The sequence below is a fragment of the Triticum aestivum genome, chromosome 2D (genome assembly GCF_018294505.1).
Source record: "Triticum aestivum cultivar Chinese Spring chromosome 2D, IWGSC CS RefSeq v2.1, whole genome shotgun sequence".
Lineage (NCBI taxonomy): Eukaryota > Viridiplantae > Streptophyta > Magnoliopsida > Poales > Poaceae > Triticum > Triticum aestivum.
Genome location: NC_057799.1, coordinates 280,593,146 through 280,621,090, shown reverse-complemented (window position 1 = coordinate 280,621,090; position 27,945 = coordinate 280,593,146). Strand labels below are relative to the sequence as shown.

At 46.7% G+C, this 27,945-nt stretch overlaps 1 protein-coding gene across 1 annotated transcript; it reads left to right on the top strand.

Moving 5' to 3' along the window:
- The first annotated feature begins 541 nt into the window (after positions 1–541).
- Positions 542–27,625, top strand: LOC123052767 (nuclear pore complex protein NUP54). The gene is made up of 9 exons (XM_044476102.1): positions 542–1,071; positions 1,160–1,213; positions 1,305–1,364; positions 1,468–1,578; positions 26,439–26,504; positions 26,580–26,666; positions 26,776–26,877; positions 26,955–27,104; positions 27,189–27,625. The coding sequence occupies exons 1-9, from the start codon at positions 661–663 to the stop codon at positions 27,324–27,326; spliced, it is 1,179 nt and encodes a 392-aa protein (XP_044332037.1). The 5' UTR covers positions 542–660; the 3' UTR covers positions 27,327–27,625.
- The last annotated feature ends 320 nt before the right edge of the window (positions 27,626–27,945 follow it).

Genomic DNA, 27,945 nt, shown 5'->3' with positions numbered 1-27,945 from the left:
GAAAGACCAAAGTAGATATGCCTCGGTTGCAACGCACGGGTAATTCAATTATCGTAAGAATCGAGTAATTATTTTAGGGGACTAACTACATGCCAACGGTAGCTCCAATGTGCTCCCACAGAAAATTGACCGGCCAAGGAATGAGAGTAGTGACACAAACTCCAGACTTCAATGATGTATTTATATTTGAATTAAGAAAGCGTAAAACAATGAGAATTGTCTGATGTCTTGATAATTTTTTAGAGAAATACATATAAGAATGTACTGACACATGGATGGATACCACAACCCTCCTAACCATTCAACTACTAGTTGATTTTAATAACATGTTTTTAGCTGTCAAATGTCAATAATATATTATTTTATTTGTCAGTATGATGTGTGTTAACTGACTTAAAAAAAGATGGGTGCTAGCTGAGATTTGCATTGTTCTCGATTATTATTTTAGCTCAGTGAGTAGCATATCTTTTTAGAGTCCGTGGCAAGTGGCAACGCACATGGATTTTACTAGTAAAAAATAAAATCTACGTTCCCATATAGCATTTCCTTTTTCTTTCCGCCCCTCCGCTCCGGTCGATCCGCTCCGCTGTCTCTCCCCGAGAAACCCTAAACCCCGTAACCCTCGCCGCCGGTGATCGCTGGTCCCCTGCGTCGGCCGCCATGTTCGGGACCCCCAACTCTCCTTCCCTCTTCGGGACGCCCTCTTCTACGCCCTCTTTCGGAACTCACTCCACTACCCCTGCCTTCGGCACCCCTTCCTCCACGCCGGCATTTGGCGCGCCGTCGTCCACCCCGGCCTTCGGAGTCCCTTCATCCACCCCTGCCTTCGGCGCACCCTCCTCTACGCCGTCGTTTTGGACGCCCACTTCGAGCCCGACGTTTGGCACGCCATCGTCGACCCCGGCGTTCGGAGCGCCGCCGTCGTCATCGCCGTCACCCTTTGGGTTCCAGCAGCAGGTGACTCCGTCCCCTTCGCCTTTTGGTTTCGGCGGCGGGGCTGGCGGGCAGATTACCACCCAGATGGCCCCAGTTGCGCCGCTGCCGCTCTCGCCCTCCGACCGCGACATTCAGGTCCGCAACCCTAGTAGAAATGTTGGCCCCTTTTTAATGGTTTGAGGAAGGAACGGTTCGAAAACTTGGTATTTTTAAGTTCTTATAGGCTATGGTGGATGCGTACAAGGAGGACCCAGGCAACCCTCGCTATGCTTTTAGGGTGAGATTCTCCTAGCAACTTTGGTATTTGTGTTGCAAAGATCCTGGTTAATGTGACTTCTTTTATGCTTTTCTGTCTGTTTTGATGGCAGCATCTATTGTTTAGCGTGACAGATCCTTCACAAAGGGTGAAGCCTGTAGCAGCATCTGATGTGCGTAGTTGGATAAATTAGTTCAATCCATGTTTTTCCCTTTCGTGGTGCTGTTCCTGGATATCATAACATGATCATGTTAATTGTGGTCTTGTGGGTGTAGATCATGTGGGCAGAGGCGATGGGTAAGCTTGAGTGCATGGATAGTGCGGACAGGGAGAGGCTATGGCCTCAACTTGTGCAGGGGTTTAAAGATCTCTCCTGCCGGCTTAAGGTATACTAGCAACCATTATTGAAACTAGACACCTTTCATTGGATGTGACGAATTGTCAAGTGACAAAGTACTGATTTTTACAACCTCAATATGTAGGCATACTTCCGCATACATGTTGATAGCTGTAAAAAGTTGACAAAAATGCTTATATATGAACTTTCTAACTCACCTTCGTTCAATATGTACTTGGAAATGTAGATGATAAATAACATAGTGCTCAATACAGGAGAGGATATCCATATTATTACTCTTATTGTTGGTAACATTAGTTTTTTCCTAACATAACATTTTACCTTGAAGAGCGATTACATGCCACACTTGGATGACACATCAAAATGGTTTTATGGTGTTGATTTGGTTTTTATGAAACGTCAAATATTTAAAGCAACACAGGTTTGTGGTGGAATAACTCCACTTTGCCCCTACCGAGTGTACAACACAAGTCTTGAAGGAACTACTTCAAAGTGTTGTGGTAGATATCGCTCAAGATGCAAATATAGGCCAATGTGGTAGCAGAAGTTCAGTCCAGAACTCTTAGAACATAAGGTCTAGTCCAAGATCTGATACGAGGCAAGCCATAGGGCTGGCCGATCTTCATAATTGGAATTGGATTCATGGATGAACAATTGAACACAAAGAACAAGAGGAAACACACACAAGGCAAAAATGCACTACCAAGTACACACTCATAGCACAAAGTCAATACATGATGTGCAACTTAGATCCAACAAGCAAGCAATGGTAAAAGGCAAGACGAGGCTGTTCATCCCCAAATCTAAAAGAGATGGAGGTCTTGAGAGATAGTTCTTCCCCAACCTAAAGAGAGGAGGGCTGGCTTGTAATCATTGGGAATTCTTCTCCCAGATGGAGGTCTTGATCCCCTTAGGGGAAGGTAGATTGAGCAAACCTCTTTCAAGTTCTTAGTCTATACTTTGCTAACCTTTTAGCTTGTTTGTGACCAAAGGAGCTCTATGATCTTCTGGAATATTCATGACCTTAAAGAAAGTCTCCACTTTACATAGTCGATCAAGGCACACTTCAATATCAACACCGCATTAAAAGTAGGGATCTCAACTTTCACCTTATATCTTTCTCTTGCATATGTAGGGTTGGGTACTCTAGGATATGCATAGAGATCAGGTTCTTCAAGGCACTGGCCTTCTTGAAGTACGCTAAACTGCACGTTGTTGTGGTACTCTTGCTCCAAGATTACCCCCATCTTCGTCGTCGGAACATCTTCCTCTTGTAATAAATGGCATCTTAGAGTCCAGTTGTCTATCAAGCTTAATCTAGAAGTATCTAATGTGTGTGTGCGTGTGTGTGTGTGTCCTGGTAAAAGAATTTGTTTGCCGGAAGAGTCCAGTCATCTTGATGAGGGCATCCCAGTACCTCATGTTGTTCCCATGAAGGAGGAGAGCCCAACTTCAGGACTCCTCCAAGTTAGAGGTGTGCCAAAGGGGGTGACCGAACCATGTACTTGGTCGGTTCCAGTTTTACTATTTTATTTCCAGGTCATGATATGGGCCACTTAGGATTTTTATTTTGTGTGTTTTAGTGTGGGCCTGTCCAACCGACTAGTTTTCTAGATGCCTATATAAGGAGGCCAGTGGCTAGGTTTAGAGGGGGTCAAATTTTTAGATCGAGTTTTGAACATTGTGTCCACGTGGTGAATCATCCCTCCGGGGACGGCGTTGCTGTTTATCAAATAAAGTGATGATTGCGTGAAGGTTCTTGTGTGATCAAGGATTATCGTGCCAAGGTTAGAGGCGTGTTATTCATCTTCACGTTGCTTGCTGGATTCGTTTTCTCATCTTTAGGTTGCGTGGATTGATCACGTGATTGGAAGGTTTGCTATCTAATTGTCTTGCGGTGAAAGATCGGGCAAAAACTATAGGATCATCACGTTGATCCTTATCATGTGGTATCAGATTACTGGGTTTGTCACCGCGAGTTCGTCTTATTGAAATTGATCTGCTGGTGTTTGCTATAGCACTCGTAGATTCCTGAGGCTTTGAAGATCTGCTGTGGATAGTTGTTGGTGCCGCCGAGGAGTTTGCACGTAGATTGAAGATTGGGTCTAATTGATTTCCGTTTCACTTGTGACAAGATCGATTTCCTCTGTTCTCGGAATACATACAGGCGCCAGAACTTATTTTTCCGATCGATCAGATTGGATCTGTTTCTCTTGTGCGTGCAGTCCAGGATCAAGCGAGGAAAAGATTCAAACGGAGCAGCTGGGTTTGCGCACGGATCTGATCAGTTTTTTTGGTGAGATCGGTTTGTTTGTTTTAGTGTTGGATAGGAATTGGTGGTTAGCGTATGTACGTGGGAAAGTCTGGTCCATAACAGAAAAGAAAGGAGTTTGCTTCAGATCAATCTATCCGCTTTTGGTGGAGCTTTTCGTGTGAGAAATAAAAAAAGGAACAAGATCAAGAGAGAGGTACAGATCGGATTGTTACTGGCTTTACGTCACTATTTTTTTGGCCCAGTTATTGTTGCAATTTTGTGTGAGGAAAGAACGATCGGCAAGTAGAGAAGCAGCCGTTTGGCGTTTGGATTAATCTGGTTAGTTGGACACACGTACGTATTAGTAGATCGGAAATTCTCTACCAACTCACGTTGGTTCCCTTGTACGTGAGTCTAATTAACAGAAAAAAATAGTGATTTTATTCTCTTTGCAAATTGGAAGATGCCTTCCACATGGTTTTCTCGGTTGGATGAGAAGTCTAAGAGCAACTCCAATGGGGTGACCCATTTCGTCCGCCCATGTCTGTTTGGGTCTGCGCAGACAAAAACGACTGCCCAACGCGCGGACCCATTTCCATTTTGCGTCTGCTTTGTGTCCGCACGGACCCATTTCGGTCTCAAATTTGGGTTGCATTTGGGTCCGTGGCGGACACAAAGCGGACGCTTTCTGCGTGCTCCTCGTCCGCTCCGTCCGCTGCATGCGAGATATGGCCTACTTGTCATAGGCTCACTTTTCTGTCCTCCTTTTCTCTGTACTGGCCCACCACCCACGCACCAGATCTCGTTCCGCGCTATGCTCCTTGCCGGCGCCCGGAGCTACTCCTCGCCGGCCCCCGGAGCTACTCCCCGCCCGTCCCCCGTCCCCTGCCGGAGCTACTCTGCCCGGGCCTTCGTGCATGCGAGCTAGCTAGCTGGCGTAGCAGCTACTCTGCCCGGGCCGTGCATGCAAGCGAGCTAGCTAGCTAGCCGGCCGCGTGCTAGCTAGCTGGCTAGCAGCAGCCTGCCGCGCCCGCCGTGCCGCGCCGCGCGCCACCGCCCTCGCCCTGCACCGCCGCGGCACGCGCCCCGCGCCACCGCGCTTGCCCTGCACCGCCGCGCTTGCCCTGCACCGCCGCGGCACGCGCCACCGCGCTCGCCCTACATCGCCGCCGCACGCGCACCGCGCCCCGCTGCGCTCGCCCCGCGCCACCGCGCTCGCCCTGCATCGCCGCCGCACGCGCCCCGCGCCCCGCTGCGCTCGCCCCGCGCCACCGCGCTCGCCCCGCTGCGCTCACCCTGCACCGCCGCCGCACGTGCCCCGCGCCACCGCGCTTGCCCTGCACCGTCGCGGCATGCGCCCCTCTGCGTTTGCCCCGGTAGCCCCGCTCGCCATGCACCGCCACGCTCGCGCCGCGTGGTGGCCGTGGTGCAGCTTCGGGACCCCCTCGCGCACGTCCAAACCGCGGGTACGGCGAGCTCGCGGGCACGGCGGCGGGCGCGGCAGGATGCCGAAGCGGGCGAGGCCGGATGCGGGCGTGCTGGCGGTTGGACGCGGGCGCGGCGTGGTAGCAGGTGAGCGCGGGGTGCGCAGGCGGCGGACGCGGCCAAGGCAGGATGCGGGCGCGGCGGCGAGCACGGCAGGAGCACAAGCGCGACTGCGGGCGCGTATGGAGCATGGCGAGCGCGGCGGCCCATCAGGTGTTTGTTGAAATGTCGGGACGTACATGTCCAAATGGGTCTGCACCCCGTTGGGCACATCAGCTGACCCAAATACAAAAGCGGACACGGATGTCCGTTTGGCCCACCCAAACGGACAAAAAGCGGACAAAATCCGTGTCCGTTTGGGTCTGCCCGTTGGAGTTGCCCTAAGGAGCTGGCTCGAACTGATATCGCTGATATACAACAGATCATTAAAGAGATGCAAGCGGAATTAAGAAAGCTCATTACAATTTTTCCCGCACATACTGTGCAGCCTTCGCACTTCTGCGAAGGTAATTTGCAAGGACACGTCTGTGGTTCAGATAGATGATGTCAACGAGGCAGCGACAACGCATACTGGTTCTAAGGAGGACAAGGCTGATGTTGACACGATTTTGATGGATGACGTTATACCATTGATTGGGCTGAATGTGCAACTCAAGCGGGTACATGGTGATGCTTGCATGACAGTTGATAGAGGCCAGCGTTGGAATTTATTTCAGACACAGTGCATGATCAAGGGCAAGTTGATGATTAACGGTGGTAGCTGTACCAATGGCATAAGCAAGGCAATGGTGGCATCTTTGGGGTTGTCCACTTGGTGTATTCCTGAACCTAAGCATCTAGAGTGGTTGAATAGCTGCGGTATGCTGAAGGTTACACATAAGGCGCGTGTGCCATTTACAGTTGGTGAGTATCCTAATGAGGTGGAATGCGATGTATTGCCATTGGAGGTGTGTGGATTGTTACTTGGGCGTCCATGGCAGTATGATCACAATGCTATCCATGCTGGGAGAGCAAATACATATACATTTTTTGCATGATGGCAAACAACGGACGTTGAAGCCTATGATAGATGATCATATCAAGTCGGATGTGGTGTTGGTGGTGCGCAAGGAGAAAGTGCACAAGGCCAAGCCAAAACAAAGGATAGTTGAGCTTCCGAAGGAGGAGCATGATGGGTGGAGTGTCAGTACTGATATTGTTTCAGCTGTGCCTGTCGATGACAAGCCAGTTGTGCCTGTTGGTGACAAGTCGGTTGATGCCAAGCCTCTTAGTGGTGAGATGACAAAGATTGCAGCTAGTCCTACACTTCCAATTTGTGTCGGCCAAGGTGTTCAGACAGATGATAGTTGTGCTGCTCGTGTCTCGGTGCTTATGGAGGAGCGGGTAGTAGACCGCATGTTTGTTGGACCAGTTGGGGGGAGATTTGTTGGAGCAGCTACGCGTATGCACACAGGCAAAGATGGATGTGTTCGTCAATTGTGTGGCCCGGGCATTGCTCCTATTTTGCAGGGTTGTACAAAGAAGTTCCACGTTCAGCGACAACGAGCTCCATCGACAGTGGAGAAGAAGCTGTTGGCGCCTAAGTCCAAGCTTATGTGTCGACGGAAGGTGGTGCCACCGGCGGTGACAAGTATAGGTAGCCGAGAGGGAGGAGGTGGTGTGGCAGGTCAGCGAGACTTGCAGATGGCGGCGAAGCGTGCCATTGTTGCTGATTTGATGCCACTCATTAGAGAAGACCCTCCAGCGTTGAGGACAACGCCTTCTCAACGGGGGGAGGATGATGAGGGCATCCCAGTACCTCATGTTGTTCCCATGAAGGAGGAGGTGAAGCCCAACTTCAGGACTCCTTCAAGTTAGAGGTGTGCCAAAGGGGGTGACTGAACCATGTACTTGGTCGGTTCTAGTTTTATCTATTTTATTTTCGGGTCATGATATGGGCCACTTAGGATTTTTATTTTGTGTGTTTCGGTGTGGGCCTGTCCAACCGACTAGTTTTCTAGATGCCTATATAAGGAGGCCAGTGGCTAGGTTTAGAGGGGGTCAAATTTTTAGATCGAGTTTTGAACATTGTGTCCACGTGGTGAATCATCCCTCCGGGGACGGCGCTGCTGTTTATCAAATAAAGTGATGATTGCATGAAGGTCCTTGTGTGATCAATGATTATCGTGCCAAGGTTAGAGGCGTGTTATTCATCTTCATGTTGCTTGCTGGATTTGTTTCCTCATCTTCAGGTTGCATGGATTGATCACGTGATTAGAGGTTTGCTATCTAATTGTCTTGCGGTGAAAGATCGGGCAAAAACTATAGGATCATCACGTTGATCCTTATCACATCTCCTAGATGAAAGCTGTCTCTTAGATGGACCCATCTAGAAGTAGGTGTGTTGAAGTACTTAAAGGGTCCATATAAGCATGTATCCCCATTGTAAGGAGGGAAGCAATGAATATCTAGTTTCTACCTATGCTTCTCTTCTACCTTAGTAATTCTCCAATCTTTCCCCACTACCCCTATACTGTACGACGGCGCCTACATGGCGACGAACCTCTTGTCCTCCGAGTATACCACCCTACAACATCTGGGGTCAGCGCCAGAGCCCATGGTTGACGATGTGCCTGAAAGAAAGATCAATTCTAATGATGAAGTCTTGGCAGCGCATAGCTGAGCGACAAATTCACCAAGGAGTTTGCATCGCTGGATCTGCGAGTCAAGGCACTTGAGGAGAGGTCAGGTGTGCCGGGAGGAGGCGATGGCATCTTGTAGCGCCCTCCATCCTTACCCTTCCTGAACGGCAACAAATCAGCAGATTTGGCCGCCAACCTAGTGACGACACAAACGCGGACGGGAACTTGGTGCTCTCGGGTTCCCGTGCACCCTATATGCGCAAAAAATTTAGTAATTCAAAAAAAGTTCAAAAAAAATCCAAATCTTTTTTGGAATCAAATCAAACATGATTAGGTATTGTACTCATATAAAAAGTTTGGACAAGAAATGATTCCTATTGACTTCCGGGCAAAAAAGACAAGTTTATGACGACAATATAGCGTGAATAGTACTTGTATATAGCGTTTTTTGCTGAATCTTCGACCCAGGATACAACGAAAGTCTTTATTTGACAAATCTTTTTATACGACTACAGTATTTGATCATGTTGGATACCAAAAAAGTTTTGAGATTTTTTGAACTTCTTTTGAATTACTATTTTTTTTCGCATATAGGGTGCGCCTGGTACCCAGGTTCTCCTATGTATTTTCCACAATCTTGGCACAACACCAAGTGCCATGCTCCCAGACATCATCACATCATCGCACGAGATGCAAGGCTTACGGATAGTGCCTCCCAATTCACAGACATGATTTTTGTTTCCACTGCAACAAATGCCACCTAGGCCCCTCAAGTCTGGTGTCCCACATGTTCCTCCATCGGTGGTTCATGTTGCTAACACAGAGAATACGACAAATTGGATTTTCTATAATTTAGTGGTGAGGATGACCCGCTGGTTTGGTTGAACCGGTGAGCAACTTTTAGGGGCAAAGCATCGAAGGAGCGGTGCCAACTACAATTTCGTCCTCCTATTCGGACCAATCCACTAGGAGAACTTGCGCGCTTCAAACAGATGGGATCTGTTGCAAAATACATAGAGGTTTCAAGCACTACTTTGTCGTGTTGACCCCCTCTCAATGCCGCAGCAGGTTCAACTTTTCACGTCCAGGTTGATTGATCTACTACGAGTCAATGTGGAACTTCATAACCCTTCTGGCCTACAAGTGGCCATGAGCCTAGCATGTGTGTATGAATAACGAGCAACCATCATAGCTACGGCCTCCAATGACAAGTCATCCATGCCTATCGAACAATAACAAGATATGGAATGCTAAAGCTCCTTTGGGGAAGAACACACGTCCACCGATTGCCAAGTGCAGAGATGGCAGAAAGAAGGGAAAACAGATTGTATTTCAAATTGCGATGAAAGGTTCTCAAGAGGCCGTCGTCGCCCACGCCTTTTTTGCCTTGAAGTAAATGATGGCGACGACGAGGAAGATCCGCCATGAACTACAGCTGGATGACGAGTTGTATCTGCAAGGGGGGAGTAATGTTGTGTCATCTTAGAGTCCAGTTGTCTTCAAGCTAGTCTAGAAGAATCCAGGGTGTGTGCGTCCTGGTAGAAGAATCTGTTTGTGGGAAGACCTCTAGTTATCTCCGTGATGAACCCAACCTAGTCTAGAAGTATCCAGGGTGTATGTGTCCTAGTAGAAGACTCTATTTGTGGGCAGTCTAGTTGTCTCTTAGATGGATCCAGCCTAGTCTAGAAGTATCCAGGGTTTGTTGAAGTACCTAAAGGGTGTATATAAGGATGTATCCCCCTTGTACGGAGGCAAGCAATGAAATACCTAGTTCCTATCTATTGTTCTCTTCTACCCCTCTAATTCTCCAATCTTTCCCCACTACCCTCCTACTTTACCACGACGCCTACACGGCGGCAACCCTTGTGTTCTCTGAGTATCCCACCTTGCAACCTCCGTAGCCGACGTTAGCTACAACATTTTCATTGGCAACATGTGGAACATCCTTTCTTATCATCTCAACTAGCTAATCAAATCTCCGCTAGGATCCTCATGTAGTGTTTTAGTGTGTTGTTGTTACGCTGCATCCATCCTCTTCTCCCGTTGCTCCATCACTTGCTACAACTCACTTTCAAAGAGGACACCGAGAACTACTATTGATCAACAAGGCTCTGGTATCACCTCAAGTAGCACAAGGTTGTGGAGGAACAACTCCACCTTGCTGCTGCAGAGTGTACAACACTATTGGTGAAGGAACTACTTCAACGTGCCGAGCTGAATATTGCTCGATGCAAATATTGGTGATATGGCAGCATATGGGTTCAGTTCAAAACTAAGAACACAAGATCTAGTCCATTATTTTATATAAAAACACCAAGCTGAAGTAGGTAGCGGGTGTTACGAACTAAGCTTCTTGTATTGAATGAGGCCAACAACTAGTACATATACCCAAGAGGGAAATAAGCAAAGAAGCCTCTACGCAATATGGCAACTACACACAAAACACAACCCTGTTCTAACACCCCCTCCCCCCTCATACTCAAGGGGGATCTTGGACACCGAGTTTGGACATGAAGAAGCTGTGTTGTGACCATGTCTGACCTTCTGTCAAAAAAGCAGCAAGCTGAAGCTTCGAGGGCACATACTTTTGGGCCACCTACCACTCTTGCTCTTGCACCTGAGGACGCATGTAGGAGGCATCAACACAGACGTGCTTGGTGAGCTCATGCTTCACATGATCACGGGTAATGCTGAGCGCCCCAGTGTTATCAAAGAGCAAAGGGGTCGGTGCAGTTGTGGAAACACCAAAGTCCTGAAGAAGACAACGTAGCCAAGTGATCTCTGCATTCACGGACGCCATAACTCGCAGCTCAGCCTCAACATTGGAGCGAGATACACCAGTCTGCTTCTTGATAGAGAGAGGAGCCAAGAAAAACACAATAGTTTTGAGAGAGAGAGAGAGCGGCGATCATTGTGGCCCAGATCGCGTCACAGCAGGTCTGAAGCTAAAGAGAGCTGGAGCAAGGGAAGGATAAGTAGTGTCACATTCCAACGAAGATAACAAAGAACAAGAAGATGGCTGTAGTGAAGTTGAGTGGGAGCATAGACAAACAGACTCATAATGTGCACAACTCAAGAAATGTGAGGGTGAATGATGCCTAGATAGACAAGGCTCCCGACAAGATGATGGTAGTGAGCGGGATCCGCAAGGGGTTCACCCTCAATAGGACGAAGATGAAGACCAAACTCCATAGGAGTGTCAACCGTGCACTGATCAGTGAGGCGGAAGATCTTGGAATAAGTGCCTTCAGGGAAGAAATGATCTCAAGTCCTAGAAAGTAGTGAAGAGAACCCAAATCAGGCATCAAGAATTGCTCATTTAGGCGGCTCTTGACAAAATCAATGAATTGCTCATTTAGGCGGCTCTTGACAAAATCAATGAATTGGTGGTCATCCCTTGTGATAATCATGTCATCAACACAAAGTAGCAAAAGAGTGCGAGCATGAGAAGTGTGAATAAACAAAGTAGGATCATGAGCACTAGCAGAGAGTCCAGTCCCTGTGATGGCGTCGGAGGAACGTCGAAACATGCACAAGGAGCTTGTTTCAGCCCGTAAAGAGAGCACCAAAGGCAACAAACAGTGCCATTGGAGAGAGTATATCCAGGAGGCGGCTGCATATGGACCACTTCTCACAGCTCACCTTTTAGGAATGCATTCTTGACATCCAATTGAGAGATGGACCACTACCGAACAACTGCAACAACCAAAAGAGCGTGAAGAGTGGTCATCTGAGCAACATGAGCAAAGGTCTCATCATAGTCATGACCATACTCCTGCTGGAAGCCACACATAACAAGACGAGCTTTGTAGTGCTCGAGAGAATCATCTGAACTTGTCTTAACCTTGTAGACCCTTTGCAAGTGATGGGTCTAATGCCTGTAGGCAGTGGTACAAGGCCCCAAGTGCCTCTCCGCAGCCGCCTCGTGATACGACTCAACAATAGTGGTAGCAACAACAACATAGGAGGTTGGAGAGTGGCAATCACTCGGATTATACTGAGCAAGGGGGAGTAGGTGACCCTGAAGGAACGGGACCCAACGAGGAAGGAGTGGAAGGGAAGGTGGTGCATCAGAGGGAGAAGGGTGTTGAGCACGATGGGAGTAGACAAATGGAAAAGGAGAGAGAGTGAATGACTCAACCCGGGTAGGAGAGTCAGGAACAGAAACCTCATCCTGTGTAAGCTGAAGCTCATGAGCAGACGAAGGAATAGTCTCTTTGGTGGCAGTAGAAGAATGACAAGGGTAGAGGTGGCGAGACTTGTCAGAAGTGACATCTTTGGAGATCCCCAGTCTTTGAGCAATAGGGTTTGACAACGGTAACCCTTGTGCTCTAAATTGTAGCCAAGGAAAACACATTCAACATATTGAGGGCACCCCCCAAAAGGCATATAGCACTATAATTAGCTGGACCATCACCTAGATGATCAACCGGTATCCCCCTGAGAGCAGAAAACTGAATATTAATGATATAAACAACATTAGAGACAGCTTCAGCCCAAAAGTGTGTGTGTGTGTGGGGGGGGGGGGGCAACAGAAGATAGTCTCAAGGATGTGGCGATGTTTGCGTTCAGCCACCCCATTTCGAGCATGGGCGCCTGGATAGGAATACTGAGGAAGGGTGCCCTGTTCTGCAAGAAAACCACGAAGCTCACAAGATAGGTACTTGCCAGCCGAATTCGTGCGAAAAACTCGAACGGAGGATTCATACTGAATGCGAACCATGGTAGCGGAAAACTTGTAACTTTGAAGCACTTGACTACGAGATGACATCAAGTAGATCCAAGTGGTGAGAAAATCATCGATGAAGATTATATAATAGTTGTGAATCCCTTTCGAAACAAAGGGGGCAGGACCCCGTACATCAGAGTGAACAAGTTGAAAAGGTCACTGAGAAACAAAATTACTAGAGGGATAGGGGAGTTGTATCTGCTTGCCAAGCTTAAACCCATACAATTTAGTGAACTATCATTGGAGACAGACCCAGAACCCCACTCCTAACCAAAGAAGACAAGCGAGAGCCACAAATGTACCTTGTCGATGATGTCACTGAGCGAAGGATGTGGTGGTAGTGGCAGCTGAAGCAAAAGGGGTGGTTATGTCCGACTGGCTAGAGGACGCAGTAGAAGGAAGGCACAACCAGTCGAGCTCCCAAAGGTGTGGAGAGTCGTACCACCGGGGATCGATCCCAACCAGAGTCCCCGTACGATGATCTTGAACACATCAAGAGTCAGAATCCTGAATAACACGACAACCCAAGTTAGTAAAGTTGACCAACAGACAGAGGTTTTGCATAGTCATTTAGGAACATAAGAAACAACAAGGAATGAAAGAAGATGCAAAAAGAATCTCTCATGTTGCAAGAGGAAGAGAAGTGCCATCCTCTATCTTAAGGGGAAGTGGAGAGGGCACAAAGTTGACCACACAAAGGTCATGTATGTGTGGTGTCATGTTGAAGGAGGCCCCAGAATCAAGAATCCAGGGCAAAGATGTACCTGACGAAGGGTGTGGCGGTGGACTAGATGTTTGACCAGCAGAACCTGAGGGTGGTGCAGAAGCCGCAAGGTGGCGCAGCAAGGTGAGCATCTCCTGGTGAACCTTCTCAAGGGAGCCCTCACGAGAATCAGAGGAGCGTCCCGAGTCCTTGTGAGGACGGCCACGACCCTGTCTCTTCCTCTTAATGCACTCCATGATCATGTGACCATCCTGCTTCCAGTAGGTGCTGAAGGCTCTATTGGAGGCTGCTGCCACCGGTGTAGGAGAAACAAAATTGAGAAGGTCACTGAGAAACAACAGAAGATAGTCTCAAGGATGTGGTGATGTTTGCGTTCAGCCACCCCATTTCGAGCATGGGCGCCTCGATAGGAATACCGAGGAAGGGTGCCCTGTTCAGCAAGAAAACCACGAAGCTCACGAGATAGGTACTCGCCAGCCGAATCCGTGCGAAAAACTCGAACGGAGGATTCATACTGAATGCGAACCATGGTAGCGGAAGACTTGTAACTTTGAAGCACTTGACTACGAGATGACATCAAGTAGATCCAAGTGTGGTGAGAAAATCATCGATGAAGATCATATAATATTTGTGAATCCCTTTCGAAACAAAGGGGGCAGGACCCCATACATCAGGGTGAACAAGTTGAAAAGGTCACTGAGAAACAAAATTACTAGAGGGATAGGGGAGTTGTATCTGCTTGCCAAGCTTAAACCCATACAATTTAGTGAACTATCATTGGAGACATACCCAGAACCCCACTCCTAACCAAAGAAGACAAGCGAGAGCCACAAATGTGACCTTGTCGATGATGCCACTGAGCGAAGGATGTGGTGGTGGTGGCAGCTGAAGCAAAAGGGGTGGTTATGTCCGACTGGCTAGAGGACGCAGCAGAAGGAAGGTGCAACCAGTCGAGCTCCCAAAGATGTGGAGAGTCGTACCACCGGGGATCGATCCCAACCAGAGTCCCCGTACGATGATCTTGAACACATCAAGAGTCAGAATCCTTAATAACACGACAACCCAAATATTCGCACACGAACACGTTACCGTGTACCTCCAACGCCGAGGGTGATGCACCGCAGCTCACGTCGAAGGAGACCCGTCCGGAAGCGCGGTACGCAAGCAATCCGGCGGGCGCTTTTGAGCACCCGAAACCCCACGCGCTCGGGAAGGACCCCGTCTGGACGTGCGGCGGCTATGGGCTGCCCTAGGTCGGTTCGCCCGCCCCTAGAGCCTCGAGGATCGCTGCCCTTCAAAACGAAGAACGAACGAAGAACGAGAGAGAAAGAACAAGGGGGAGATATAAAACTAGGGTAAAAAGTAGATGTGTTTTGCGATTGTGTGTTGTTGTTCAATCGGCCGTCACCCCTCGTCTATATAAGAGGCGGATGGACTTCCCGTACAAGAAAAGGACTTGCCTTGTCGTCCAAATCATCAAAATCTAGCCAAATTCGGACTTTTCACGACTTCCGGCCCGGATGTCCGGCTCTAGGCCCGGATGATCCGGCCTAGCCCAGTTTTCTGACAGCAGCTTACTGTTTTGGCTCTAGAATGCACATACGACCTTGGATTTGGACGTTTTTTATATCAAAATCAACCGTCTCGACGAGACGCACAACTTTCATGTTGAACACTTTTCGATCCGAGGCCATCTTGAAGGTGTTTCGGGCCGTTTTCTGTCTGCAGCAGAAAAACTTGTCCGGACGTTCGGACGATTGCCCAGATTGTCCGGCCTTTACCCGGATCATCCGGGACTTGACCCAGATCATCCGGCTTCAACTTTTAGCTTCTGTTGTTTGGGTCAATTTTTCGTCCCCCGGCCGGATGATCTGGACCCGGCCAGATGATCCGGCCATACAGTGCTGCAGCACACAGTTTTGACTGTAACTTTTGCTTACAACCTCGGATTAAGACGATCTTTATACCAAAATCGTCCGTTTCGATGAGACGAAGAACTTTCATGAAGAAATTTTTTCCATCCGAGGCCGTCTTAATAATGTTCCATACCATTTTCTAATCTGATGTCAACATGGGTAACTCCAAAATTGCCATATCTTTTGCACTTGAGCTCCGTTTTGGTCCATCTTCATATTTATTTCGATCATCTTGAAGAGGGCCATCAATTGATGACATGAACTCATAATTTTAACCTCATATCATTATAGCCTCAAGTCACTCTTTGCGATCATGCCATTTTCGAGCGTCAACACATGCCCCCCTGTTTTTCGGCAAAGCTAGCGTGCCGAAAAATATCTTGAACACGTTGGTCTAAGGACGATGTCAACACTCCATCGGCCATTTATATGCGCTTAGGGCGATAATTTCTATACCGGCCATGTTTATGCTTAGGGCGATAATTCTATATCGGCCCTTGATTTTAACTTCTTGTTTACATCATACCTTGGAACCGATTACCACCAATCGGCTTTAAAGAGATGGGAATGAACCCGTTCCTCGTAGCACTAAGGAAATCAAACTCCGAGAGGTCACGCCCTGTTAAGCAAGTAACATCAGGATGATTCCAATTCACCGATGCATCGGTCAAAGCAACACAAGCCGAATTATCCGCGTGAATGACTTCTACCTCGTCATCGACCCATTGTATTAAAAATTGATGCATGGTAGATGGCACACATTGGTTAGCATGAACCCAATCGCGGCCTAATATAACATAATAGCACCTCGGCGATGAAGAATGTGGTGGCCAAAGTTTTGCTTCCCATGGTGAGTTCCATGCACATCACACCTTTGGCCTCTGTCTTTTCTTTATCCTCAAACCCATTAAGTACCATATTGGTCTTCATCAATGCATCATCATCTAACCCCAACTTCTTGAAGACCGACTAGGGCATAAGATTTACCACAGCACCACCATCAACGAGCATCCTAGCAACTGGCGATCCGTTAATATGACCTTTGAGGTACAATGGCTTCAAGTGTTTCACCGGTTCTTTTGGCTTCTCGAAGATAGCGTTCTTAGGACCAAAATCCAGTTGGGCTACCTCCCCTTCTTCACCTATAGCACGAAACTCGGCAAGTAAGTAATACACCATATTAATATCCATACCTTCCCGAACCGGCGTAGATTTGTAATCCACCATTTCATCTTCATCTCCCAATGTGTATATTGGGCTTAAAATTTCCTCAATTGAAGGGGATGTTTCAGGTGGTGTGGACGATGTAATAGGGGTTGCATCATCCTCTTTTGGTGGTGAATGTGTTGCTGTAGCTAATGTAGTATCTGCGTTTTCTTTTTGTTTAGGCCTCCACACTTGTTTTGTGAGTGCCATGGGCCGAATTTCACTTAACAATTCGTCCCTTTGCCTCTCCTCTCTGTGCTCTACCTTCTCGTGGTTCCTCATGCGTTGTAATATCCTTTTCATGGTCTTGGTTAAACCGGGAGGACACCACTCAGGTTGAGTATATTTGGGATCCCTTGGTTTGGCCTTGCTTGTGCTCGCCTCATGATCACTAACCATGGAACCCTGCTGAACAATAACAATATCACCATTAGAAGTAGCCAGATTACCAACAGCTGGCTTTTCGATCTCCTTTTGCTTGTCGCATTCTGAAATTTCCGCATTAGATGACTTAACACGCCACACTTTTTTATTGGCCTTACTTGGAGAAATTTTTGTTGGCCGATTAGCACCATAGCTCAAACGGCCTTGTGTGGGACAATAAAGCCTCTCGCGAGCAGGCCTTCTAGGTGCTGCCCACCCCATAGGGAAAGCATAAGGAGCCATTGGGGGCTGCCCCCATCCTCCACTGAAGCCTCTCATGTAATATGGCGCATAGGAGGGTTGTGACATCAATGGTGTCGGTGCCCATGACCCATATGGCCTTGCATATTGTCGAAACTCTTGCTCTGGAGGCAATCTTGAACGCTTTGAATGTGATGGCCGATTAGAGCTAGAACCGGCCGCTTGACTTGCATATTTGGATAGCAACATATCAAAAGTTGGCCTGATTCGCTTGCGCTTAGCTTTGCTCTTTTCCCACTTGCAAACTTAAGAATTCTTGGGCTTGATAAATTTAACATGAGTATCTTCTTGTACTTGTGGTTGCCCCCCGAGTGAAGGATTTTTTATGGTGATCTTCAATATTTCTTTGCCATCGGGTTGCTTATCAAGCACAACCTCTCGTCCCAATACTTTGTCGCCCTCCTTGCCTTTCCTGGGTTCACCAATAACAACATTATCTTTGTTAGCAGATTCGGCTATGCTAGGCCGAATCAACATTTTCTTTCCCTCCAAGTCCATGGTGTTTATCGGCAAGGGTTGTTTATCAACTTGCATCTCAGCAAAATTCAATCGTCCGTCATTAATGGCCGATTGTATCTGTCGTCGGAAAACATTGCAATCGTTAGTAGCATGAGAAAATGAATTATGGTACTTGCAATAAGCACGCCGTTTCAGCTCCTCAAACGGCGGTATGGTGTGTGATATTCTAATCATCTTATCTTGCAAGAGAGCATCAAATATTTTATCACACTTTGATATATCAAAAGTAAACCTCATCTGCTCATCACGATTCTTGCGAATCGGCTTAAGAGCATTGCACATATAGGGTTTGGCCTTTGAGGACCAAACAAATTCAGTAGTATAGACATCAACCTCATCGTCTGAATTATCATCATCGTGTTCAACCATATGCATTCTAGGACGATCGGTTGTAGACCTATGGACCTCTTTACTTTGACTCTCTTGGGCCAAAGCTTTTTGTAAGACTTGATTAATGCTCGAAAACTCATAACTTTCTAGCCTCTCTTTAATGTGAGTTTTCAAACCATTAAGAACAAGATCTGCCAAGTCTCTCTCAGTTATCACTAAGCTATAACATCGGTTTTTTATATCTCTAAACCTCTTGACATAATCGGTGACCGATTCATCATGTTTCTGCCTAACCGATGTAAGATGTGACAACTTTAGCTCATTATCGCCGCTATAAAAGTGATCATGAAACTTTTGCTCTAACTGCGACCATAAGAGAATCGAGCCATGTGGTAAAGCAGCAAACCATGAAAATGCGGTACCAGTTAAAGATAATGGAAATAAACGCACTTTCAATTCTTCTATGGAACCTGCTTCACCCAACTGTGCTAGATACTGACTCACATGCTCCCAAGTTGTTTTCGTACCCTCACCACTAAATTTAACAAAATCAGGAACCTTATAACCTTGAGGGTAAGAAATTGCATCGAAGTGTTCAGGATAAGGCTTTTGGTACACACGACTCTCTACTTTCGGCTCGTCTCCGAAAGTTTCTAGAAACATCTTATGCAAATCCTCCCTTAATTTAGCTAAAATTGGATCCTGAGTACTAGCTATGACATAGGAGATGAAGATGTTTGTGGCAATGACATAGGAGCAACCTGAGTACTAGCTATTGGTGCAACTTGTGGGATGGGCGCCGAACCATAATTCGGCGGAAGACCAAACATGCTTGCGCCTATGGGTGGTGTGACAAAGTGATTCGGCGTTGACGCCGAATTGGGCACACTCATAATAGGATTAGGGTATGTAGGTGCAGCCACAAGCTGGTTGGTTTGACTAGGGTAAAAATTCAACGGCATACTATATTGTTGTTGTATAGGAGGTGCCGATGAAATAGGTAAAGTTGGACTAGGGTTTTCAGATATACCAACAGTACCACTAGATGATGGAGGCATATTTTTCTGAGCATTAGCACTAGCCACAAAAGAATTGTATGCCATCACATTACCCTTACTAACAAGACTTTCAATCACAGCCACTTGCTCTGGAGAAAAAACTTTACTCACAGTGATTACATCTTGTTCGTCGATGAGGGGAGGAAAATTGATGTTTCCAACCGGAGTGATGTTGCCTTGACGGTCCTTCTTGAAACTTGAAAGAAACACTTCCAAATCCTCCTCCTCGCGCTTCTTCTTGAGCGCCTCAAAATCCTCTTCACGCTGCTTCTTGCGCGCTTCGTAGGCTTGGCGATGTTCATCCGATAGTTCATCAAGACCGGGCTTAATGATGTTATCGGCGTCAACTTCTGAGGGCTTGGGGAGATTAGACATGGTTGATGATGATTCTTGATCTTTCGTCCCCAGCGGAGTCGCCAAAAAGTGTATTCGCACACGAACACGTCACCGTGTACCTCCAACGCCGAGGGTGATGCACCGCAGCTCACGTCGAAGGAGACCCGTCCGGAAGCGCGGTACGCAAGCAATCCGGCGGGCGCTTTTGAGCACCCGAAACCCCACGCGCCCGGGAGGGACCCCGTCTGGACGCGCGGCGGCTATGGGCTGCCCTAGGTCGGTTCGCCCGCCCCTAGAGCCTCGAGGATCGCTGCCCTTCAAAACGAAGAACGAACGAAGAACGAGAGAGAAAGAACAAGGGAGAGATATAAAACTAGGGTAAAAAGTAGATGTGTTTTGCGATTGTGTGTTGTTGTTCAATCGGCCGTCACCCCTCGTCTATATAAGAGGCGGATGGACTTCCCGTACAAGAAAAGGACTTGCCTTGTCGTCCAAATCATCAAAATCTAGCCAAATTCGGACTTTTCACGACTTCCGGCCCGGATGATCCGGCCTAGCCCAGTTTTCTGACAGCAGCTTACTGTTTTGGCTCTAGAATGCACATACGACCATGGATTTGGACGTTTTTTATATCAAAATCAACCGTCTCGACGAGACGCACAACTTTCATGTTGAACACTTATCGATCCGAGGCCATCTTGAAGGTGTTTCGGGCCGTTTTCTAAAGTCTGCAGCAGAAAAACTTGTCCGGACGTCCGGACGATTGCCCGGATTGTCCGGCCTTTACCCGGATCATCCGGGACTTGACCCAGATCATCCGGCTTCAACTTTTAGCTTCTGTTGTTTGGGTCAATTTTTCGTCCCCCGGCCGGATGATCTGGACCCCGGTCCGGATGATCCGGCCATACAGTGCTGCAGCACACAGTTTTGATTGTAACTTTTGCATACGACCTCGGATTAAGACGATCTTTATACCAAAATCGTCCATTTCGACGAGACGAAGAACTTTCATGAATTTTTTTTTCCATCCGAGGCCGTCTTAATAACGTTCCATACCATTTTCTAATCTGATGTCAACACGGGTAACTCCAAAATCGCCATATCTTTTGCACTTGAGCTCCGTTTTGGTCCATCTTCATATTTATTTCGATCATCTTGAAGAGGGCCATCAATTGGTGACATGAACTCATAATTTTAACCTCATATCATTATAGCCTCAAGTCACTCTTTGCGATCATGCCATTTTCGAGTGTCAACACCAAGTTAGTAAAGTTGACCAACAGACAGAGGTTTTGCATAGTCATTTAGGAACATAAGAAACAACAAGGAATGAAAGAAGATACAAAAAGAATCTCTCATGTTGCAAGAGGAAGAGAAGTGCCATCCTCTATCTGAAGGGGAAGTGGAGAGGGCACAAAGTTGACCACACAAAGGTTATGTATGTGTGGTGTCATGTTGAAGGAGGCCCCAGAATCAAGAATCCAGGGCAAAGATGTACCTGACGAAGAGTGTGGCGGTGGACCAGACGTTTGACCAGCACAACCTGAGGATGGTGCAGAAGCAGCAAGGTGAGCATCTCGTGGTGAACCTTCTCAAGGGAGCCCTCACGAGAAACAGAGGAGCGTCCCGAGTCCTTGTGAGGACGGCCACGACCCTGTCTCTTCCTCTTAATGCACTCCATGATCATGTGACCATCCTGCTTCCAGTAGGTGCCGATGGAGGCTGCTGCCACCGGTGTAGGAGAAACAAAATTGAAAAGGTCACTGAGAAACAACAGAAGATAGTCTCAAGGATGTGGTGATGTTTGCGTTCAGCCACCCCATTTCGAGCATGGGCGCCTCGATAGGAATACCGAGGAAGGGTGCCCTGTTCAGCAAGAAAACCATGAAGCTCACGAGATAGGTACTCGCTAGCCGAATCCGTGCGAAAAACTCGAACGGAGGATTCATACTGAATGCGAACCATGGTAGCGGAAGACTTGTAACTTTGAAGCACTTGACTACGAGATGACATCAAGTAGATCCAAGTGTGGTGAGAAAATCATCGATGAAGATCATATAATATTTGTGAATCCCTTTCGAAACAAAGGGGGCAGGACCCCATACATCAGGGTGAACAAGTTGAAAAGGTCACTGAGAAACAAAATTACTAGAGGGATAGGGGAGTTGTATCTGCTTGCCAAGCTTAAACCCATACAATTTAGTGAACTATCATTGGAGACATACCCAGAACCCCACTCCTAACCAAAGAAGACAAGCGAGAGCCACAAATGTGACCTTGTCGATGATGCCACTGAGCGAAGGATGTGGTGGTGGTGGCAGCTGAAGCAAAAGGGGTGGTTATGTCCGACTGGCTAGAGGACGCAGCAGAAGGAAGGCGCAACCAGTCGAGCTCCCAAAGATGTGGAGAGTCGTACCACCGGGGATCGATCCCAACCAAAGTCCCCGTACAATGATCTTGAACACATCAAGAGTCAGAATCCTGAATAACACGGCAACCCAAGTTAGTAAAGTTGACCAACAGACAGAGGTTTTGCATAGTCATTTAGGAACATAAGAAACAACAAGGAATGAAAGAAGATGCAAAAAGAATCTCTCATGTTGCAAGAGGAAGAGAAGTGCCATCCTCTATCTGAAGGGGAAGTGGAGAGGGCACAAAGTTGACCACACAAAGGTCATGTATGTGTGGTGTCATGTTGAAGGAGGCCCAAGAATCAAGAATCCAGGGCAAAGATGTACCTGACGAATAGTGTGGTGGTGGACCAGACGTTTGACCAGCAGAACCTGAGGATGGTGCAGAAGCAGCAAGGTGGCGCAGCAAGGTGAGCATCTCCTGGTGAACCTTCTCAAGGGAGCCCTCATGAGAAACAGAGGAGCCTCCTGAGTCCTTGTGAGGACGGCCACGACCCTGTCTCTTCCTCTTAATGCACTCCATGATCATGTGACCATCCTGCTTCCAGTAGGTGCTGAAGGCTCTATTGGAGGCTGCTGCCACCGGTGTAGGAGAAGGCCCACCTTGCAGCGGTGGTGTAGTGCGGGCAGCCAGGACTGCTGAAGAGGACGGCAACAAGCCCGTGCTGTGTAGATGCAGCTCCTCAGAGCGCACCTCAGCAAGGCCCTCCATAGTAGAGAGCCGAGGGTGGCATGCCAACAGCGGAGCACGACTCTGCTTGAACTCCAATCGGAGGCAAGTGTGGAAGTCGTAGAGGTGACAAACCTCCAGCTTTAGTAGTTACTCTTGACGAACAACAAAGAGATACATGGCATCCCTAGTAGATTTGTAGCGACGGCGATGGCGCTCCCACATCTGATACACAGTGATAAGGGCCACCACATCCATGGTGAGATCGACATCCATGCTGTTCACCAAGATGAGGCTCGAGCATCATCATTTGTCCATTGCATGTACAGGTGGAGTTGATTCTAGTACTCTTCAGTGGCCTCCTTAAAGGCATCGAGCACCTCACGTTGCTTGGTATTATCCGCATCAACATTGAAGACCACCTCAGCCGGAGGAGTGGGTAGCAGAGGATAGGGCAGAAAACCTGTGAGGCGCTCCTAGACCAGCTGGCCCCTCATGTGCAGCTTCGTGTGCTGCACCCAGTCCCCGTAGTTCTGTCCGTCGAAGATAGCAGGACATCAGGGGACTGGGACAGCTCCGGTGGTGGTGGAGGGGGTGCCATTCTAGCAGGTCTTGAAACAGCTGTGACCTGGACCGCCAAGGGCTTGATGACGACAAGTAGAGGTTAAGGCGGCTGGCGGCGCCTGACGGGAAGGACAGTGCCAGGGCCTAGAATGGCATCGACCTGGCCAGAGGCATCCTTGGCCTAGAAGGAAGAGGGGATGCTCGATGGAGAGAGGGATGGTGGTGGCGACCAGAGGCGGCGGTTGGGTACCTAACCCTAACAAGGCCAACAGCCGGTACATATAACACAAGAGGGAAATCAGTGAAGAAGTTCCTATACAATATGGTAACTACACACACAGCACAATTCTTTTCTAACAGTTGGTACATAGGTTGGATACAAACTAGAGGTGAGCACCTCTATTTATAGGTCTTTGGGAAGCCTTCACATCTCAACTTCTACTTATAGCTAGAAGACTATAGAACATTACTTAAGGTTCAACTTCTACTCATAGCTAGAAGACTCTCATTATCCTCATATGATAGGAAAACAAATACAACAACACCTCTCCAACCACATGAAGCTTGGTGGATGCGGTGTCCTCTAATCAGGATTGACATCATACACGTGCCCTCTAGAGGCTTCATTGTAATTTTCTTTTTCTTCAGGCATGTGACTTTGTGTGATTTTGTTGTAACTCTGTGGGCTTTTGACCACTCCCATATACAAAATATTAGGATGGACGTTTAGGAAACAACTACTACAACAACCTATGACTTAAGGATCAGCTTATCTAAAATGGATTAGAAGTGTGTAGAATAATTCAAAATTGATTTGACTTCTGATTTTCTTTATTGTTCTTCATCAGTATGGTTGCTTTTCGTACTTGTTCTTTTGATGAATTTTGCAATTTATTTGATGCAACATTAGTGTTCATCAACTATCAATACAGCAATACCCAAAGGTTTATCATTTAAGACCTTGAAAAATTACAGATGTGGACTTCACAGTAGGTTTACGATTTTGAATAATAAAATTCTGCAAAATTACAAAAGGATAGCAAATTGTTGTTTTTACCTTAAGTCTATAAAATTGTTGTTTTTTAAGTCTTGTATACCAAAATATGACCATTTGAGAATAACAACAACAACGACGAAGCCTTTAGTCCCAAACAAGTTGGGGTAGGCTAGAGGTGAAACCCATCAGATCTTGCGACCAACTCATGGTTCTAACTCATGGTTCTGGCACATGGATAGCAAGTTTCCACGCACCCCTGTCCATAGCTAGTTCTTTGGTGATACTCCAGTCCTTCAAATCTCTCTTTACGGACTCGTTCCATGTCAAATTCGGTCTACCCTGATCTCTCTTGACATTACCCGCACGCTTTAGTCGTCTGCTATGCACTGGAGCTTCTGGAAGCCTGCGCTGAATATGCCCAAACCATCTCAGACGATGTTGGACAAGCTTCCCTTCAATTGGTGCTACCCCAACTCTATCTCGTATATCATCATTCCGGACTCGATCCTTCCTCGTGTGGCCACACATCCACCTCAACATGCACATCTTCGCCACACCTAACTGTTGAACATGTCGCCTTTTAGTCGGCCAACACTCAGCGCCATACAACATTGCGGGTCGAACCATCGTCCTGTAGAACTTGCCTTTTAGCTTTTGTGGCACTCGTCACAGAGAATGCCAGAAGCCTGGCGCCACTTCATCCATCCGGCTTTGATGCGATGATTCACATCTTCATCAATATCTCCATCCTTCAACAACATTGACCCCAAATCTCGAAAGGTGTCCTTTTGAGGCACCACCTGTCCACCCAGGCTAACCTCCTCCTCGCGCCTAGTAGTACTGAAACCGCACCTCATGTACTCAGTTTTAGTTCTACTAAGCCTAAAACCTTTTGATTCCAAGGTTTGTCTCCATAACTCTAACTTCCTATTGACCCCAGTCCGACTATCGTCAACTAGCACCACATCATCTGCAAAGAGCATACACCATGGGATATCTCCTTGTATATCCCTTGTGACCTCATCCATCACCAAGGCAAAAAGATAAGGGCTCAAAGCTGACCCCATTTGAGAATAATAAATTCTGCAAAATTACAAAAGCTTACTTAAGTCTGTAAAATTGTTATTTTTTCCGTCTTGTATACCAAAATACGAGATGTAGAGTGAAGAGTATCTAAAATGGAACTCAAGAAAAGAAAGAATTCCATTTATTTTGATGTTATCCATCTCTGTGGTACCCTCCTTGCTCTATGAAGACCTTACAGCAGAGTGGAATACTCAGCATGGGATGCATCTTCCACATTTTGCATGCATACGTATTTTGAGAACCTTTCTGGGCATTCGTTTATCAAATTTGAATGTCATTTATGGTATTGTCAGAATTGAATAACGATGCCTTTATTGTGTACAAAGAAGTATAGTTGGTATGCATATTATTATAACATGTGCTTTTAAAAGATGGAACATAGCGCATTTGCTGCTCCGATGAATGACATGCTCACATACTGATCTTTGTAAGTGCATGACCTATGTCCTTGCAAAGTTTCAAAAGTAAACTTAATCCTGCTGAATTTCTGCTTACCTTAGTTGCTTACTGCCCCACGTCGTATGTTTCCTGTTCCTTCCTCATATAGGGTCCATTTGGTTTTCGGGATGAAGAGGGATGTGTTTCGATCATCCAAGTTTTCGACTCTCATACACCCGTTTGGTTATGAGTACTGGGTGGATGATGAACCTGCCAGGCTGAGGGAATATTACCTCCAACCAAAATGTCCTGTCTGAACAATTTGTAATATTATTTACCTAACAGCAGTAGTTGAACAATTTGTTGGTTGTCTTGATTGTTTGCTGTACTTAAGGCCAGTTCTGTTTTCTTAGCAGCCATAACGCAGCTATTACTTGTACGCCCTCCATTTTTATATACAAGGCCACTTCGTTTTCGTGTCAAACTTTGACTTATAATTTTGGTCAAGAAAATATGGGTTGTATGTCATAACAAATATATCATCGGAAAGTCTTTCAAATGTGCATCCAATGGCATATAACTCTCATTTTGTTGATAAATTAATGGTCAAAGTTAGACATAAAATATGAAGTGGCCTTGTATTAGTAGATGGAGGGAGTATGTTTTTTCTAGTACGTATCCAGGGCTCCAGGCATACAAGGAAATGTCGCCATGCAACTCAGACAGATGTAATGTGTGGGTTACAGTGTGGTCATTCATGTTTTGCTCGTGGGATTCTACCCCCCCTCCCCCCAAATTTATGTCCCTTTTTTCCGTGTGTTCCAACGAAAAAAGTTAGTACTCTTCACAGTAATATTGTTTGCCGGGTTGTTGACATTTGACAAGATCTGTTTACTATAGCCCTTTTTCCTTCTGTGCAGCTCCAAGATGAAGTTCTTGTTTCAGATACTGAAAGATTGAGCATGACCCACTCCAATGTTAAGAAGGTATAATCATATCGTGGCATTTTCATTTATTTGTCCAGGAATCAATATCTTGCATAAAAAAAGACTCAACTGTAGCTGCAAAGACATTTCCAAGCTGACACATATCCCTGGATCCAACGGTTGAAGCATCAAGAGCTTGTTATTGAGAGGCGCCTCCTAAGGGTGATATTTCTTCTCCTTTTTTCATAACTAAAAATGCGCATAGGAAATGCAAATTCATTATTCATGTCTTGTATCTGACCATTATATATTTTTTGAACTCCTGATAAAGATCATGAGAATAGTGGAGGCTTTGGAAAACCGGGGTTTCCGTGTTCCGTTAATGAAAGAGGAAGCCGATTTATATGAAAGATTGGTTGCTATAATAAAGCAGGTTAGCTCTTTTACCTGTCTATTAGTTCTGCATTTGGTTGATTATGGATTTTGATTATTTGAATCTTCTGTAAACAGATAAAAGGAACCGGCGGTGATCTATCGAAGAGAGCTTATAATCTTCTTTCAACCTCACGTGTTCTTGCAAGCGCCGGCTGCGCTAGTGGTCCCATCTATATTCCGAGTTCAACCAAAGTCGATAAGCAGAATGTTACCGAGCTTCTTGAGGTAAGGGCAGGTTTTAATCTTTGTCTGTCCATTTTTATGGCCTGGTATTCTGTCAAGTTGAGAATTTTTAACTGCACAAAATAGGCATTGCAACAGCAGACCGAAGCAGTTGCGAAGTTAGGCAACGTATTAAAAAGGGATACCAGGGACGTGGAAATTGTACTTTCGGAAGACACGGATATGGAAGAAGACAGTTCCGGGAGAAGGGCATTTAAGATGTAAAACTGAAGCATGGTCTCCATTTTAGGTACCTATAAGCAGAGGAAGATCCGTCTTATCATCAAGGGCCGGAGCCTCCAGCCGATGGGATTGTGTTGTCTGGAGTCTAGATGAACTTTGATCTTAACTGTTGCTGTCGTCAAGCCAAAATGTGAAATCAATTTGAGCATCTGTCTTAACCATGCTCCTCGGATAGTTGAGAGAATTCCTCACTTGGCGCTTTCTTGAATTTGCTTTCCTATTCTGCTGCCCAAAATAAGAATTTCTTCCCTATTTGACACTAAGTGCAAATTTTCTTCCTATGTGACACTTTTCGTCCATTTTGACAAGTGAAGGTCTCAGGTGACATGAAAAGACCATTTTTCCCATATATTGTTATATAACGCTAAAAGAATAGACCGCTGGTTTGACTGAACCGGTTTACCGTCTCTTTGAGCCTTGATTGGGTTGGACTCTTCGAGAAGGGCCACTACGTGGGGCTGCTGGCCTGCTGCTCTTGTTGTGCTGGCAGCCCGGCACAGAGGCGGCTGAGACTGCCCATAGTGGGAGTAACTTCAACAGTAACAAGGCTGAGAATGGTAATTTCAACAGTAACATAAGGTCGAATAAGGTCTAACTCAGT

Bases quoted from the DNA above. Each gene is read 5' to 3' on its own strand.
- LOC123052767 (XM_044476102.1), top strand. From the start codon at position 661: ATGTTCGGGACCCCCAACTCTCCTTCCCTCTTCGGGACGCCCTCTTCT. The intron at 1,365-1,467 runs GTGCGTAGTTGG...TTGTGGGTGTAG, and splicing joins AGCCTGTAGCAGCATCTGAT to ATCATGTGGGCAGAGGCGAT. The intron at 1,579-26,438 runs GTATACTAGCAA...CCTTCTGTGCAG, and splicing joins ATCTCTCCTGCCGGCTTAAG to CTCCAAGATGAAGTTCTTGT.